This window comes from Lagopus leucura, unplaced genomic scaffold (assembly GCF_019238085.1).
Source record: "Lagopus leucura isolate 7727_CA_CO unplaced genomic scaffold, USGS_WTPT01 Super-Scaffold_100001, whole genome shotgun sequence".
Lineage (NCBI taxonomy): Eukaryota > Metazoa > Chordata > Aves > Galliformes > Phasianidae > Lagopus > Lagopus leucura.
In genome coordinates this window covers 76520522-76537517 of record NW_024962262.1, presented here as the reverse complement: position 1 = coordinate 76537517, position 16996 = coordinate 76520522, and the positions used below count along the sequence as shown (strand labels likewise).

The window sequence follows — 16996 nt, the reverse complement described above, 5'->3', positions numbered from 1 at the left end:
TGTACAAGTCATCTCATTTGTCGTGGACATGTACTGTAGGGTAAGGTGAATAGCATGTATGAAGTGCCCATTTTCTCTTTGCTGAAAAGACTTATAAAGACTATTTCAGATACAGATTGCAAAGTCCATGAGAGGAACTCTGTCTCCAATGTCAAAAGAAATTTTACTTTTGATTTTTGAAAGACTATGAAAATGTTGCTACAGTTATGTATATTTAGACTCAAAAAATTAAGAAGTGGAACAGACTGATACACTCTTGGCAGAGAACATGGCACTGGAATAATTTACGACAGCAGTGTTTGTCTTCATAGGGCAACTTACATCAAAGTCAACTGTTGAACCATAAAGCAGTCTGTAGAGCAGTCAGAGGCCAGGGATGGATTCATCTGATCAAAGGTGAAAGCCTCCTCCACATCCAATAACCTAGAGACAGCTTTCTACTCCCTTTATAGTCAACAGAGAGAAACATGAGCGCAGTTAGTCTCATCCTTATGTCAGTGGCAAAAGCCACAAGTATTGCACCTTCTAAATGTCTGCTTTTCTCCATTAGCTTGTAAAGGTGCCAGGGTTGACTATCTAAAGACACTGTAAGAGTTGCATTAGGCAGAAGTAGCACTCTCATCTGCAACAGGGAACTGCTTTTGTGGATGCAGTTGCAAGAGGAGAGTTGAATAAAAAAAGTAACCAGGAGGGTCAATCTGATGCTGAAAGCGGCTGTAAAAAATCCTGATAGGGGAAGAAGATCAGTGGTTTTGTATCGCTGGTTAGGAGTCTAGCAATCCATGGTAGATTTCTGGCTGTGCAAGTAGAACTCGCTGCATGAGTTAAAACAGGATAGCTATGAATTTTATGTCGTCCAGTTGCTTCCTCTGAGAAACAGTGGTAATGATATCTTCTCGTGCCTCTTTGTCACTCACCATTTGACCTCTGTAAACATAGTAGAATTCTGAAATCTCATAGCTTGACTTTGCAGGTATGGGAAACTTGGGGATATTTGGCTAAGTTAACTTTTGAATGGCAGCCCTTTCTTTCAGCTTTAGTTCTGAATCAAACCAGCATAACTTGTTTGGGAGAAAATCTAAGCAGTGAACTTAACAGTGAAACCTTGGGGATAGGAATTTTATTTTGTTTTTCAGTATGAGCAATTTATTTAAGAAAGTAAACTGTAGGATCATACAAACATGTTTTATCTTTTCTATTCTCCTTTCTTCTTTTGGATATTTTTGCTGTGCATTCTGGCTCAAATTTGGGGATTGGAGACAAAAGCAACCTTCAGACATCACTGTTGATGTAAGCCTTCCTCTTTCTTGGACTTGCTCAGCACAGCAAACCCATGTAACTCCACCTGTAGCCATCCATCTTCCTGGGAATCATAACACATGTGTATGCTAAGAACATGTAAAGAAGTCTTTTGTTGACTGCTGCTATGAAACGGACCAATAGGAAGAAAGTTTTCAATACCCTGAACTGCTGTTGCAACAACATTGTATGGTTACTGTATAAAGGAAGTTAAATACCTAACATAACTATTTAATGTCTCCCTTTCATGGAGGCAGTGAAAGTCTTTTTGAAGGAAAAATTCCTAGTAAAGTACTTTCCTCACGGGGAGAATAAGTGTTCTAATCAGACAAAAGAGTACTGACAGAATAGTAGGTGCCACAGTCCCATTGTTGGTCTTGGAAGCAAAACTGTAGCAATACTGACATCACAAGTTTGGGTTGGACCCCTGCCTCTGAAGTTACTTTATTTTCCCCTCCACTTTTTCTAATTTCAGGTTTGTGTACTGCATGCACTTCTGAGTGATTATGCTCCCTACACTATGCTCCTGCAATCTGTCTGCAAAATATATTAAAGGCTGAAACTGCCATGGTGGAAGTTATTAACGACAACAATGAGTGCAAAGCCTTATCTTCTCACTCCAAGCTAAAAATCTCAAAGTGGCTTATATCAAGCTGGTGGCACTACGTTAAAAAACAAACAAACAAACAAAAATAACAACAACCTAAGCCTTCCAGATTGAGTCTATAAGAAAACCGCTTGTTTGTAAGCGGTTATTGATCTCACCATTATTATGATTCTCGATCCATTTCATATTTTGATATTCCTGCATATTTATATTCACTCACTGTACAGAGGCTTGAAAGACTATTTGCTGGTCTGTTACAATGTTTTCTCATAGCAAGAGATGATGCTATCATCCAACTATTAGCTGGAAAGTGCACTAATTGTTTTCTGAGTGGGTAGGAGGTCACAGCCAATGGACAAGGGAAACACAAGCAAACTACACACAAGTGTACAAGCTCTGGAATTAAGCAGAGGGAGGAAAAATAATATTTTAAAATATAGTCCATAAAGATAATTTCAAAGCTTTTTTAAAGGCTTTGCCATGCTCTAAAATGGGAAACTTAAGAATTATTCAGTGTTAAGACCAGAAAGGCCAGCTCACAGTAGCAGAGATTCACTAGTAGTAAATAATAGAAGTACCTTATTTTCAAAGTCACAAGGCAAACTTTGATCATCATACAGGAAGTTCAGCAGACCTGAAAAATCTTGCCATTGACCTCTAAGATAGGATAAAACTGAGAGAGAAGGGGAGCTAATTCACCAACTTTTTAATTACTGTTATGCCAATACTTGTAGAGAGTTTGAATCCCAAACATGTACTCTAGGAAAGGAAAACATTTCCCTTCACTGTACAGACTTTAGAAGGTGTCTCACTTTTTTTGCCCTCTCCTACCCCTCCCTCATTTTTTTTTCCTCATATGTACATGTAAAAACACAAAGTCATATGTAAGAAGTTCACTTAATTCTTCACTCTCTGCTCACATTTGTTACAGATTTTGTTTGGCTTCCAGTCTGCCAGAAGGGAAAGGAAAAGTGTGCTCCAGCCAGGGAATGCTGCTGTCCACTGAAAAATGTGTTTGGATGGAGGAGCTCTTTTTCATGGCTGGATTGTGGCTTTTGGCAGCAGGGGTGGCAGGAAGCAGTTGCCATAACAACTATACCATTAAAAAAAACCCTTTAAGTAGAGAAACATCTTTGAAATCATGCTATTATTAATGATCCTGGTAGAATCTATCAGTTCCATATTGTGGGTGACAGGATATTGAGTGCGGTCTCCTGAGTGCACACTAACAATATGTTTTAGGGCTATATTCAGTCATTGGTTTGTAAGGTACATAGAGGAGAAAAATATGTCAACAGGCAGAGCACTGAACATAATCTGCCTTGCGTGGGATTTCAAGGCTTGGCTAGAATCACAATGTGATGTTAAATAGCATACGGAAATGTATATACATGTGCATATATATGTTCTGAAAAAATGTTAAGGATGGGATTTACAAATTCATGGAAGTGATTTAAAGACGTGACTTACACTTTAAGTCAAAGCTAAGAAGTCTGCCTTAAGCGTAGACATAATTTAATATTTATTGGGATTCATGTGGCAGGTACTACTTAGATAAAAAGCACAGATTAATACTGAATATTACTGCAGTAGACTCAGGGATTTTCTACAGAGGTGGTTTATACTGGGTCAAACCCAGCGGAAGGTTTTTCATCCGCAACATTACACCACACATTATTGTCACTGGCACATTGCTTTGGCACTTCTTTTTTTCGCTCTTGAAATCAGAAAATATTTAACACTGCTAAAATAACTTCAGTCTGTTGCCATATGAGTACCAACATAGCTTTTGTGGTCCTCTAACTACTTTCCTGCAGCACTTTGCGATGTATCCCTGATGACCAGGCTATTTATTTGCTCATGGCACTTTTCTGAACTAGTCAGGTGAACTGGAATCATCTGCCTACATTGGTTCCAGGAAGGATTTATCCCTTCATTCTCATGCATGTTATGGATCAGCACCCACGAGACTGTCCATCAGTGAGCCTTTTCTAGCTGTGGTGGTATTGCAGAGAGGATGAATGCTCCCACATGCCCTTTCTGCTCCAACAACCTTGTCTTGAGGCATGAAGAGCCTTGGGAGCCTTAGTTAATTAAGTTTCAGTCTAAACCCCTTGCCTGTGAGGTATGTTACCTACAGTACATCCTACTGGTACATGTATCAAAGAAATTTTCTAGCCTGTCTACTAGCTTGCTTTAAAATAAAGTGCTATATTAGCAAGTGCATCAAGAATGAGCAATTCACTCTCAGCCATTTGTGAATTGCAATGTGTATTATGGTTACAATTACTCCAATCCAAGAGTACGAACTTCTTGACAATCTAATTAACCAGGATTTTATTAAAATCTTTAAGGAAATGCTTAAACTTATAAATCCATGATGGCTGTAATCTCCTTTTTCTTTAATAATAACATAAAGAGTCTCATAAATAATGGATCTACAAATTCTTTGTCTACTATTTCTAACTGAAATCTATATGTATTCTTATAGAATATAAATTTTTTCTTGCTTACCTTTATCTGGTACATTTAGTCTTGTATGAAATTATTCTACTCTGAACTCTTTTCTTACATGTAGGCTCAAGATAGAAGAGATTTTGTTCATAGATACCATTCATTCTTGGGTCTTTTTTTTTCTTTTATTCTTTTGTAGCTTTGTAGTTGGAAATAAAAAATAACTGTCTCTTTTACATATTCTTACATATTTCTAGAAATCTGGCTAGCTCTGAAGACAAACCAGTTGATGATTTATATAAACATTATGAACGCAGCCAAAGGAAATGGCTCTTGTGGTAGAACATGCAGGCTCTGGAGCCTCAGACTGGAGTCCCTCTGGGAAGGCCTTCTGCAGGGTAAGCTGGGTAGAAACCTTTTGGAGGAAAAGTTGTTCCATAATAACCTCACAGTTTGCCTTGGGTTCTGGCTCTCTCTGCCTTGCCATAAGAAACTATTTTAGAGGAAAATATAACCAAAAATACATAATGGACTCATCCTAAAATAATAATTATTTTGATGGATAAAGAAGTAAAACATCCTTTGGTTCTTTCTCCTCTTCTCTAAAGATGAAGTTCTTAATATAATAATTCAGTTCACTGCCTCTTTTTTACCTGATTAAGGTCTAGTGTTTCACTGATGATTTCCTGTGTACATTAAGAGTCCGAGCTTTACACAGAGAAGTCCTGCCATTTCCCTTCTCCCTTTGAAGAGCTTGTATGGCCAAGAGTCTGACTGTGTATTTTGGCATTTGAATGCCAGACTAGTTGGTAATTTCCCCTTAAACCTTTTCATAGCTCAAATTCCTATCAAAAAAGCCTATCTCTTCACAGCCGGTGGTTTACCATACAGAGGCTGTCTCCACTATCGGCATCCTCTCCGTGGCTTGGCTTGCACCCGCAGAGCCTGCCATTTCATATGCTTTTAGCTGGGAGTTCTCTGCAGCATATATTTAAATGAAATATTGCCTGAAAGCCCTCTGGATGGCTGTTAGATCTTTGCATGCCACATAAATATTAGTGTGAAAACATTCCTCCCAGCCCACACAGAATGCATGTAACGCTGTTTTTTCTGGACAAACCATCCGTAAGTACAGTGAGGCCTTCAGAAAGGACCACTTTCAGTGGGCAGGGTCCTGTTTTAAATCGACCACTTTAAAGTGCTCAGAAAGTTTCCAGTATAATTTTCGTTACCCTGTAGTTACAGACCACCTTTACTAGGTAGTGCAGCTTGTTTGCCAACACGTTGGGCAGCTGCCATGTCAGCAATTGCCGCAGTGGCCGGTTGCCAGGATTCAACTGTTTCAAGATGTGAGTTACCTGATGCTGCTGGGTACGGTGCTGGGGCAATGTTCACCTCTCAGACGCCTCCTCAGTCTACAAGCAGATGCGGTGCCTTCACTGCTTTGTGACTGTGTGGGGCACGTTTCCAGCAGGCCTCTGCTGGATTGCCTGTTGAGGGCAATTTTCACATTCTTTGCACAAACTTTCATGGGTCTAACTCATGTGTGCCCTTCAGCAGTCATCTGCGCAGCTAGAGCGAGATTTACATCTGCAAATCTCATCAGGGCATAATGGCCTTCGATTATTAAATAAGCAAAATTATCAGTCATCATGAGAACACATGGCTCCATCAGCAGAGGGCCCAGGCAAAGCACCTGCTGCCAGGGTACTCGCTTCATGCTGTGCTACATTTCTGTGAAAAACGGAAGTTTCAGCCCTGAGTGTTCCATAAGCAAGCATGAGTGCCTGATCTGTTTCAATCACAACTCTGCAAGTGAGCAGCTCTGGGCAAGCAAGCTTCAAAGGAGCAAGAAACTCAGTACTTCCAGAGCAAGAAGTGTAAAATCCATCTTGACTGCACTTTCAGAAAATAACAGAAGTGTGTAAGGGGGAGGGAAAAGGTGGCTAGCAGAGCTGTAGCTATAAAATGTATATTTATGATGCACACCTGCATGAAGCACTTGGCTATGCTGGAAATAGGCATGTCCGTGCACATATGCAAGATCTTGTGAGCTCAGTTTCACCTGCTGGGACATGGGCCCTCTGGCACCCACCTGCTGCATTCAAGGCTTACTTGGATGCGTTGCTGCTAATACGGGTCTGGGTAGCAGAACTTGGGCTGCTATCAAAGGGTATGTTTTCAGTTCTGTAGGTGCAGGTCCTTTAGGTAAAGTCTTACTGGGAAAGAGGAATAGAAAGGACAAAAACAGTAAAGAAACATGAATGAACCAAACCGCAACACTTGGAGTAGTGAGAGATTGCTGCATCAGTGGATGCAATGGCCATTTTAATGAACTAATTATTTGGTTGCATTGCTAAAACAGACCTTTATCAAGCAACTGCTTAAGGAAATACATGTGCCTTTTCCTTGAAGTATATATTTTTTTAGAACAATCAAGAAAAAGCAAAGAGATTTCTGCACTGCTCCTGGAAGCATGGGAAATAATCATTTTCCTTGGATTTTATTAAAATATTTTCCCCCACGTTTTCTCTTCAATCTTCTTGTTGAATCAATGTAGAATGCTGAGTGGTGTGAGTACGATTAATGTATTACTTCCAAATTAGCAGAGTGTAGCATAAGAAGAGCAAGGTAACAGTATAAGCAATGTGGAAAAACTCAAACATTGCCTTATTCTTGTTTAATTATTCCATATATTTTGCTGTTTCCAATTTTCTTTTTTTTTTTTTTTTTTTTTTTTTTTTTTTTTAAGGTTCAGTTTGGCTGGAAGTCTAAAATTGGCCACATGGATCCTGTATCCTAACCTAAAAATGAGATTTGGGTCTACAAGTTCAGAGTCTTGGGAATAAAAATCTCCCCCATTGTACATAACTCTGTAAAGTTTCTGAAGAGGTGAAATGTCACATTATGAAGAGATGGAAAATGCATTAAGAGAGAATGAGTTCATCTTCCTGATACAGAACAGTCTCTGCACAGTAATGGAATTATGACAAGCTTGGATGTTTGAGGAAGTCTATGCTGCTGTCTGTGCTGCATTTGATTTGTATAGGAATGGATTTCCATTTTCATTAATGGCTTTCTTTGAGCTACTGCAAACTCCAAAATGAGAAATAAAGCCATAATTTTGGGAAGATCTGCCACTACCACTTGGGGACATTGCAGCTTGCTTTGTAGAAAATAAATACAGAGGAGGAATTGAAGTATCTGTGAGATATGGAGTTCTGCCATAGACAAAAAATGCTTAAAAGTAGAGGACAAAGTCATGGTATAGTTTGTATGACTGCTACCTCTACCTGTCTAAGAGCAGGGGGAGATGAGGAGTGGGTGCATTTTTTGTTTTGCCCCAGGACCCTGGATGAGTTGAAATGCAGTGAAGGAAGAAAATATGTTAGTCTGTTATTGCTGAGAAGTGTGTGGAGTAGTTGAATCATTTCCCAAAGCCTTTTAGGCAGGAAAAATGGTAGAACTGCATGATTGTACAATGTTTTCACTTCACTGATGTTGAACACTGTATTCTTTCTGATGACCAATGAACAGTTTTATAAACATGTAGTGTAAAGGTATAAATGAGATTTTTTTGAGACATTTTAATATACATGCATATTATATACAAATATCTAATATTTTGTGCGTGTATATACATATACACATATGTACACATATATACTCTATATCATGTACCAAGCACTAGCAGGACAGCTGTCTTGTAAGGTGGTTCAAGGATTGCTATGTAGTGTAACAGATTATTAAAAACATATTTGCAAAGGCCTTGGACCTATTTCTACAGGTACTGGCCACTATGCAAAACTTCATTGCCATTGTAAGAACAGCCCAGGAAGAAAAGCAATTCCTAGGCATGAAAAAATTTGTATCTATAAATAAGAATCAACATCACTTAGAATTTGTAAAGCAAAATAAAAAAAAATAAAAAGGCAGAGTCCCAAATTCATAAATATATCAACAATCAATAGATCAGATATACACTTGTGATAAGACTTAATTTTTGAGTTGAATTTGTGTTCTCTTTTGGAGAGAGCACATCATGTTAGGGAACAAGAAAAACTCCAACTTTGTATTATGGAATTAGAAAGGATATGCAAGACATCAGCATGAAAATTATAGTTCATAATTATCCAGTTCTATTAGAAAGTCATGGTATAATCATAGAAATATAGAATCATTAAGCTTGGAGAAGACCTTCAAGATCATCTAGTCTGTTAACTACTTCATCTTAAGAGCCATAATTCAATAGTAGTGTGTATGCAATTCTGTGTCACCAGGTATATCCCCTTAGTTATTACCTTAATCCTCCCTTGGATACATGTACTACAATACCATATTTGCATGCATCATACACTTCTGCCATCTGCTCTGGCAGATTTTTACTACTCTTAGATGAGCCTATATTGCTAATTATTAATCTAATTCGGGCTATCTTAATCCACTGTCTAATTCTGCTGAATGAAGTTTTTGGACAGGTCTCCTGGATTTCATGGGGGCTTTGCACAGGCTCAAGAGATCACCAGTGTATGCTACCTCTGTTGGATGGCAGCAAACTAATTTTTTCTAAGTATTTGGGAAGGCCTTGAATGCTGTTTTCTGCACTTATCTGATATATTTAATGACTCAAAGGAACACATCCACAGAGCTTCACCCCACCATATATTGCACAAAGTGCAATGTTTACACATAGAAATAATATTTATGCCTTAATTTAGGGGTCAGATTAGTCTCTTTTAGCTTCTCTCTTTTTAGTGGAAGACAAAAGGCAAGCAGCAGCCCACAAATATACCATATGAAACAAGTGTTTGGACCTATGATACAGTTTATTACTTCTTTTAACTGAAATCACAGAATCAAATGTTTTAAGATTACAACTGGTAAATTATACATATGTAATAGTTTACAAAACAAAATATTGGCCTTCAATGTGTCATAGTACAGTGTAGACCTTGTACAATTCAGTTCAAATGAATTAATGTTTCGCATAATGTTATTTATGGTGTAAACTGGCTGACATAGTAGTGCTCTAAAACTGTTAATTCTCTTTGATTAGACATATAGAAAAACGAAAAAAAAAAAAGTCTTGTGACACATCTTGGTTTCCATAAGGTTCTGGTATTTCAGTCAAGTTGTCTGTAATGCACGAAGTGACACCAATGGAGTGTACAAAGAGGCACATGAAATAAATTAAGAAATGAAAGCTGCGCTATCCTGTTCATCTTCCCTAGAACACCTCTCTTGTTTTATCTCATCTGATGTTACACAATGACCTGACAATAGAAGTGAAATTTAATTATTGCTACACAGGGGAACACATTGTCACCAACTTATTTGGAGTATATTATTTTGCAAATCTCATGAGATTTTATCAATGCATATATGCTTGACTGTCAAGGAGTACATTTTATACGATAAAACCATCTGAAAATTTCACAGTTCATACAGTAAATTGTGTAAACCAGTTCCTATATATTAAAAAGAGAAATTATGCTGTTACTTAAAGTGGTTTGAGTTTTAAGCAGCTCCTGCAAAGGCAAGCGATGTAATGAAGTTACTCTGAATTTACGTAGGCATAGCTGAAACCAGTGTAACTATTCTGCCCCATGAATGGCATTAACGCAAACCCAAATACTCATTTGTGTGCATACAAATGTGGATACAGTCATACGTACACATGTATGCACAAACACACACGCACACAAAAAAGCACATTTCCATGTAGGCACGGTTAAGTTCTATGTGTACATTTATATGTTTCAACAAAGACTATGTAGGATTCCAGTTGATATGCATGGAAATACTTCAAATATCCTAACGGCTACTGTGAGACTCTACAGACAAATCTCAGGGCAAACAACACTGAGAGCTTTGGTTTCAATCTGTAACTCTACGGTGTGCAGAGTAGCTAGACACTGTCAAATATTTGGTACAGAGTATCTGGAGAGAAGTTCTCCAGCCACTCACTTGCATTAACAATGTGTTTGGGGCTTTTCAAATGCTGTATGCCTTATCACTGAATACTGCCACTTGTAATACAATCTTGTAAACCTCAGAGCTGCATCATGTGACGCCAGCTGAGGACCTGAAAATTTGTCTCAGCTTAAATCATTAACAGTATGTGCAATAAACCAGAAATATTTGCATTGGCAATGCCATTTCAAACAAAAATGTTGAATTAGCTTTACTATACAAATTAGCATTCCATGTACCCACAGTAAAAAAAGACTACTGAAAATGTTACCAATGGTAAGTATGGGTGCAACTCTATAAAAATGAATCAGTTAACTAAAAGGAACACAGGCCTCAAAATCAGTAACTGCGTGTCCCTATTTATTTATTTATTTATTTATTTATTTATTTAATTGCAACCTGAATTGAAGAATCTAACTTTGCTTCATACCATGGGCTCTGTCTTCCTCAGTGAGAAAGAACCGCACAGCTTTCGTGAACACAAGGAGAAACAGTCACATACCTAAACATTCTGCTGAAAATCCACAATTATCAATGTTTCAACTGTATAAGGCTTCTTTAAAGCTCAGCCCAAAGATCATCAAAGTGAGAAGGCTTATTGCTATTTCCAGGTGTTTTGGAGTGGGCTTTAATGGAGGAAGCATCACCCACTGGCCTTTATAACTTCATCTGAAGCCTCATGGTTGGCTCTGGCTGTTCCATAGGGCCTGGACAGTAGCAAACATTGGGTACAGACGATGAGATGGAATGTAACTTGTGTGAATATGGGCACTGATGAGGAAGATATCCTTTTATAGTTTGAAATAGATTTTTTGTCATCTGTCGTGCTACTCTTACGGAGAAGTGGTTAGAAAAACAATTTGTATTGTTAATTGATAGTATGGGTTTGTCTATACTACGTTTTTTTTTTTTTTTTTTTTTTTTTTAACCTCACAGCCCAGTACAGTTTTCCTGGAGCTAAGCAGAATTTGGACTAGACAAAAACTAGGAGTAATCAGATACTGTTATTTTCATGGAAATACTGGGAATGCATGCTTGGCTGGCTTTTTATTTGTGTCTCACTGCCTGACATGGTGCAAAGAGCTAGAGTAAAACGAAGAAAAACATTGCAAAGCCTTACAAATTGTGCTTTTGACATTTTATAGCTATAATAAATAGATATATAAGTATATAAAAGGTGAAAAAATTGAAAAGGTAGCTTTTATAATGGTTCACTTCTCATAAACCAAATCGTACATCATTTAATCTGTAATTGCAGAGAGGCACACAAAACAATTTCTCTGTAGTGATTTCACTTAAACATAAGAAGCTGCATGAGAGAATACTCACTTGCCACCCTGACAACTCAGAGAAACTTCATTTACATAGAGAGTAATCCCATTTACTGCAAGCCTGAGCTTTCTCCCATTGACGCAAATGGTAAGGCTCTTACCAACCTAAGTGGTAAACTACTAAGGAGCAGAACACCAATTGCACATGCCTATATGAAGTGAGTCTGTTGTTTAGAATGTGGGTGTTTGTTTTTTTGTGTGTCCACAAACTTCTATGTCTGAGATATTTTAGAACTGAAGTGTAATGAGAAGGTTTGAGCATCAGGTGTCATGAACTTCTCTAAGAAAGATGGCAGCAGAAAAGGAATATACATCTATACAGTGTGCACACACGTATACACATATATTCCTGTCCCATGCAGAAAGCTTTCTAAATAAAAACAAACAAAAAATAACCAGTGCCATACATTATGTAAACTCAACACAAATTTGAAGCATAAATTAAGAGAGCAGGAAAGAGAGACAGAGATGATAGCAAACATTTTAAATAAAGAATTTGCACAATTGATATTTTTGTTAAATAAGAATAAATAAATTCATTACATCCATTCACATACTAGTTGTAAAAACAAATAAATTATTTTATTTTTTTTCAGTGCTGAGCTTTTTTTTCTTTTTTTTTTTCTTTTTTTTTTTTTTAATACAATTGTTATTAATCCACAAGATTATTCCCTCTCCCCTTATGATAAAACTGTTTCCACAGGAGGGCAGATAAACTGAACTTCATGCATACAATCAAACTGCAAATGAAAGGCTTTTTTCTAAGTACACTGTCTCATTTGAAAAGCAGGTAAAAAGCCACAGATTCAAAAGGGGGTCCAATCTAAGGCACTGGAGATGTGTCCCAAAAAGTCTACAGTGAATTTAACACTGAAGCTTGCTTATTTCTATATTCTGGGCTTCTGAGACAGTGCCTCTATCCATTGCAAGCATTTGATGCATCTTGTTTGGCAAGACTCAGTAGTAATGTAAACAGTGATGTAACAGTATGACCAACGAGGAATTTAGTTAGAAGCACTAGTTGTAATGGCACATTCACATACCTTGCACCAATTTTTCATTCATCAGTTACATGAAGTAGGTATAAATGAAAAAAGCAAAGCTGGGAATTGCAGTTTGGTAACAAAGATCAGCTAAAAAGCAAATGTTGGGTATAGCAGGCTACCCTAGTTCACCTTACACTTTTAGGATAGCTTCCTTAGTCTGCTCCTTTCCATTAGGCTGGATGGGGCTCTGAGCAACCTGATCTAGCTGTAGATGTCCCTGCTCATTTCAGGGGAGTTGGACCAGATGACTCTTAAAGGTCCCTTTCAACTCAAACAATTCTGATTCTATGATTTTATATAAAAGCAACTTCTTTTTGCCCATTTCCTTCACTACTACACTGGTGAAAATGGAAAAAATCAGTATAGTGGTTTGCTCTTGCATTTATTTACTTTTTATAAATAGATTCTTTCTATGAAAAATTCTTGATCTAAAGAAGATTTAAAATTTATACCCGTTTATGGTATTACTCTCCTGGAGTCTGAATAACATCCAAAAGCCTTACTCATTTTGTTGAGTACATAATAAATTATTTCTATAATGCAAACACAAATACTTGCACATTCTGTCTCCATTCTGATACAACACAGGAAAAATAAATGCCAATTAATTCAGCAGCTGCAGGCCTGGACAAACATCAAATCTATGCTCCTTATCTTTCCACTTACGATGGTTTCTACTTGTTATGACCTTCCTTAAGAGCCCTAGAACATGTGTTTATACATATATAAATATAAAAATCAGTTTACTTGAAAGGAAAATAAGACACTTCCAACATGATCTTATAATGTAGAGAAGACAGAGAAGACATAAGCAATTTCCAGAACTCTGCAAATATTCAGAGCCTTGATTTAAGTTCTTAGGTTGGCGTGAGTTGTTGAGTAGCCAAATTTCCTTAAGATCCATGTTTTTCATTTTTATTAGGAGGTCACACATTCTCAAAAGCTGAAGATGACTAATAACATTCCTTTGCAGTTCACTTTTAAAGAGGAGACCCTGTCCCTTTTAGTGTTTACTTAGAATAGAGTACAAAAACAGATATTTCACCAGGTTTCAACTCGTTGATGTAGCAACTCTGTGCTGTTTTAAAATCATCACATGCTTTCTAGAATTCAAATAAACATGCCAGAGTTGCAAAAACATGTTTATGTCAGCCTGGAGTAAGACCTGCCCTTCTTGCAACACAAACAAGATTTCTTTTCTGATTTCATGACCGGGATTTTCTGAAGAGCCTGAAGCCTGGGGAAGTATAGTGCTAAGTACCAGTGACTCACAGCTGTGTCTGAAAATCTTCCTGCACTCATACTCTCCTGTGTTGACAAGCTGAGAAATAAAAGATGGATGGAGTTCTACCCCCTTGTACCTGTCATTCTAGGGTTTAATTCAAAGCCTGTTGATATGAAAGGAAGCAATTCTAACAAGTGTTGGTGTGGACTCCCCACATGTTACCTGCATATGGTGAAATGTCCTTCCTCAGTCACTAACTTCCACCGGATAGTAATGGGATTCAGAATCTGCTCTCAAGGGAAATTATTACTAGCTTCTGCCTGTACTGTGGAAATAGTTTTATTAATGTTGGGCAAGTCCTCCACATCCTGATGTGGTTTGACTTCCTACTGACACCTCTTCCTCCCAAATGTGGTAGATGTACAAAACATGAAAATCAAACAAACAAAAAACCAAACAAAAAGACAAACAGTTACAAACTTTTGCTGGTAAGATGAATACCAGAGTTAGACATGATGGACAAAAAAGTGATAAAATATTAACTGCTTGCTGTGTTTTTTTGACCTTTATAGCCTCTTCAAAAGATGTAGGTACATTACACATTGTTAGATTCAAGGTGGAAGCCATAGAGAAAATAACAGAGAAAGCAGCTGAACATAGCCTCAGAATATCTGAGTTAGAAGACACTTGTTTATCATACCTGTAATTTTTGGTTCTCTAACTAGTTCTACAAAATACAGTATGCCTTTATTTTTTGGAAAGAAGGAGCTAGCAGCTACTGTTCAGCAACAACAGGGATCCCGCGCTGTGACAAAGCTGGAACTAGTGGAGGGTTTACCAAGAAACAGGTACACAGATTCTTTCAGGCAGACAAATATTACTCCTATGTGTGTATGCTCCTATGTGACATACTCATGGTAAGGAGCTACTGATGGTGCCAGTATATGAGCAATGCACCTGTGGGGATCCTTGGTCTGCACCCTTGCAGAGCTCCTCTGAGAATTTCTTCGTGGAAACACAGAATTTGTCATAGAATTATGATCTGCTACCAGGAAATCCCTAGAAGAAACATGCATTTCCCTTTGTCAAAATCAAATTACTTTTTAAAACCAGCAGCAAGCTCTTCATTTTCCAGTAAAACATCTGCAGCCGTTTCTGAAGGCTGGACCAAAGTCCACGAGGGCTGCAGATATACTTTGGTCAATCACTTTGCTTACATAGCTTGTCTTTTGTTTTTTTTTAGTAGAACCAAGTGATATAAAGTGACAAACCAAATCAAATGTATTTACAAAATAGTATAAAATAAGCTTCCGTGGTATCATGGGTACATGTGACATTTTTTAAGGACATACTGTATTAGAGGTAGGTGAAAAAGGGGAGATGATTCTGTAACCTTCAAATATCCCAGGATCCTCCATTTGCTAGTTTTTCTTCTTTTTCATTATTTTATTTTATATTTTTGCAGACACAGAGGGCTTATAGCAACTTTAATGCTTTTTTTTCCTTTTTTTTTCAAACAGATCAAGATCACCCTACTATTTTTCAAAGCAGTGCACATCTTCATTTGGTCCAAATAGGCAGATTCTGCCCATAATTTGAGACTTTATGTAAATTCACTGAAGCCTTTGCTTCTCTCTGTCTGGGCAGACCTAATACCAGTATGTCAACAATGGCTTCATCAAACCTCTTTTAAAGAAGATCACAACCACAGGTTAACACTTTTTCAACAAGCACTGTTTAAATGCTGATGGTCTCTGAGAGAGAAGACATCCTTTAGCTAGTTTTCCATGCCCGTCTTTGCACTGGACAGTTCTGGTGTGCCATCCCGTGTCACATGTTCGAGAACAAGAAAGCCACGGCCCTGTCACCCACCGGGGTTGTGTGAGCTGTGGAGTTACTTTGCTGCTGCTGCCACTGCCAGTGACAGAGTTAGTCATTTGCCCTTGCTTCTTTGGCACAAAGAAACTGTAACGGACGTCCACTGGTTGAGTTGGGTCAGTTGCAAGTATCTGCACTATAAGAACCTCCTTTGTGGCAGAGTGTCCCATTGCATGCAAGAAATCATCTTTGTGACTCCAGCCACTATAGTTCATGACAGTTCCATTGATATCGATGATTGTTTCTGAAGTGGAGATCATATATTTTCCATTTACAAGGTACTCACCGTTTTTCTTTTTCAGGGCCAGGTAGGCAGTAAACCTGCTCTGGTCTTTAGTCTTGAATTGACGAACTTTGATGTGAGTTGCTCCTTCTGGGATTTTCACAATATCTGTGTAGCCCTTACTACAGAGGGGAAAAAAAGTAGTCAGTAGCTGCTGTGAAATAAAACTCAAGTCTTACTGCAAAGCCTAATGAAATCACCGGTAAAACACAACTTGCTTCATTTTTGTTCAGGCCCTGAATCCATCTGCCTTGAGGCACATTTGAGATTAATTTAATCAGGTTCCATTATTTGTCTTTTGTAACACTGTGTTCTTGAAGAAATTTCTACTGCACTTAATTCAAATTGCTTAATCTTCAGCTTCAGGAATGATTTCACATGAGTCAGATACAAGAGGAATGAAAAATAACAGATAGTTTATATACTTCAGCAAAGGGTGGGAGATATGAAATACGATGCACATTTTCCGTGCCAAGAAAAGATAATGAGATATGCACTGGTTACAGCTGTTTCTTGCTGTCTTTGCCATAATGATTAAGGAAAGCACGAGCAGAGTAACAGCTGGATAGGAGTACCTTGGGAACATTTAAAAATAATCTTGATCACTGAGAAAAAAATTGTTTACTTTGAAATTCATAATTCCAAAGATGAATTGTTCAGTGTCTAATAGAAGGTGCACTCAAACGCTTAGTTTGCAGCATAAAGTTCTCTTAGTAGGTACTTGTGAAATGCTTTAATGCAAACTTAGGAAGAGATATTTCACTTTTCTATTGAAAGTGACAAGCACTCAAAACCTGCAAGTGTACCAAACCTTTTACTATCTCAAGTGTGTAATTTGTTTTAACCATAGTGATACACAGTGAAGAAGGCTGAACGCTATACATAGCTATAGGTTACAAA

At 37.7% G+C, this 16996-nt stretch overlaps 1 protein-coding gene across 1 annotated transcript in view; it reads right to left on the bottom strand.

The window, feature by feature from the left end:
• Positions 1–9167: 9167 nt before the first annotated feature.
• The window catches only part of ADAMTS5 (ADAM metallopeptidase with thrombospondin type 1 motif 5), a 46521-nt gene continuing 38692 nt past the window's right edge, over positions 9168–16996 (bottom strand). The window contains exon 8 of the mRNA XM_042866424.1: positions 9168–16218. Within this exon, the coding sequence (XP_042722358.1) occupies positions 15648–16218 (571 nt within the window). The 3' untranslated portion in view covers positions 9168–15647. The remainder of the gene's footprint in view (positions 16219–16996) is intronic.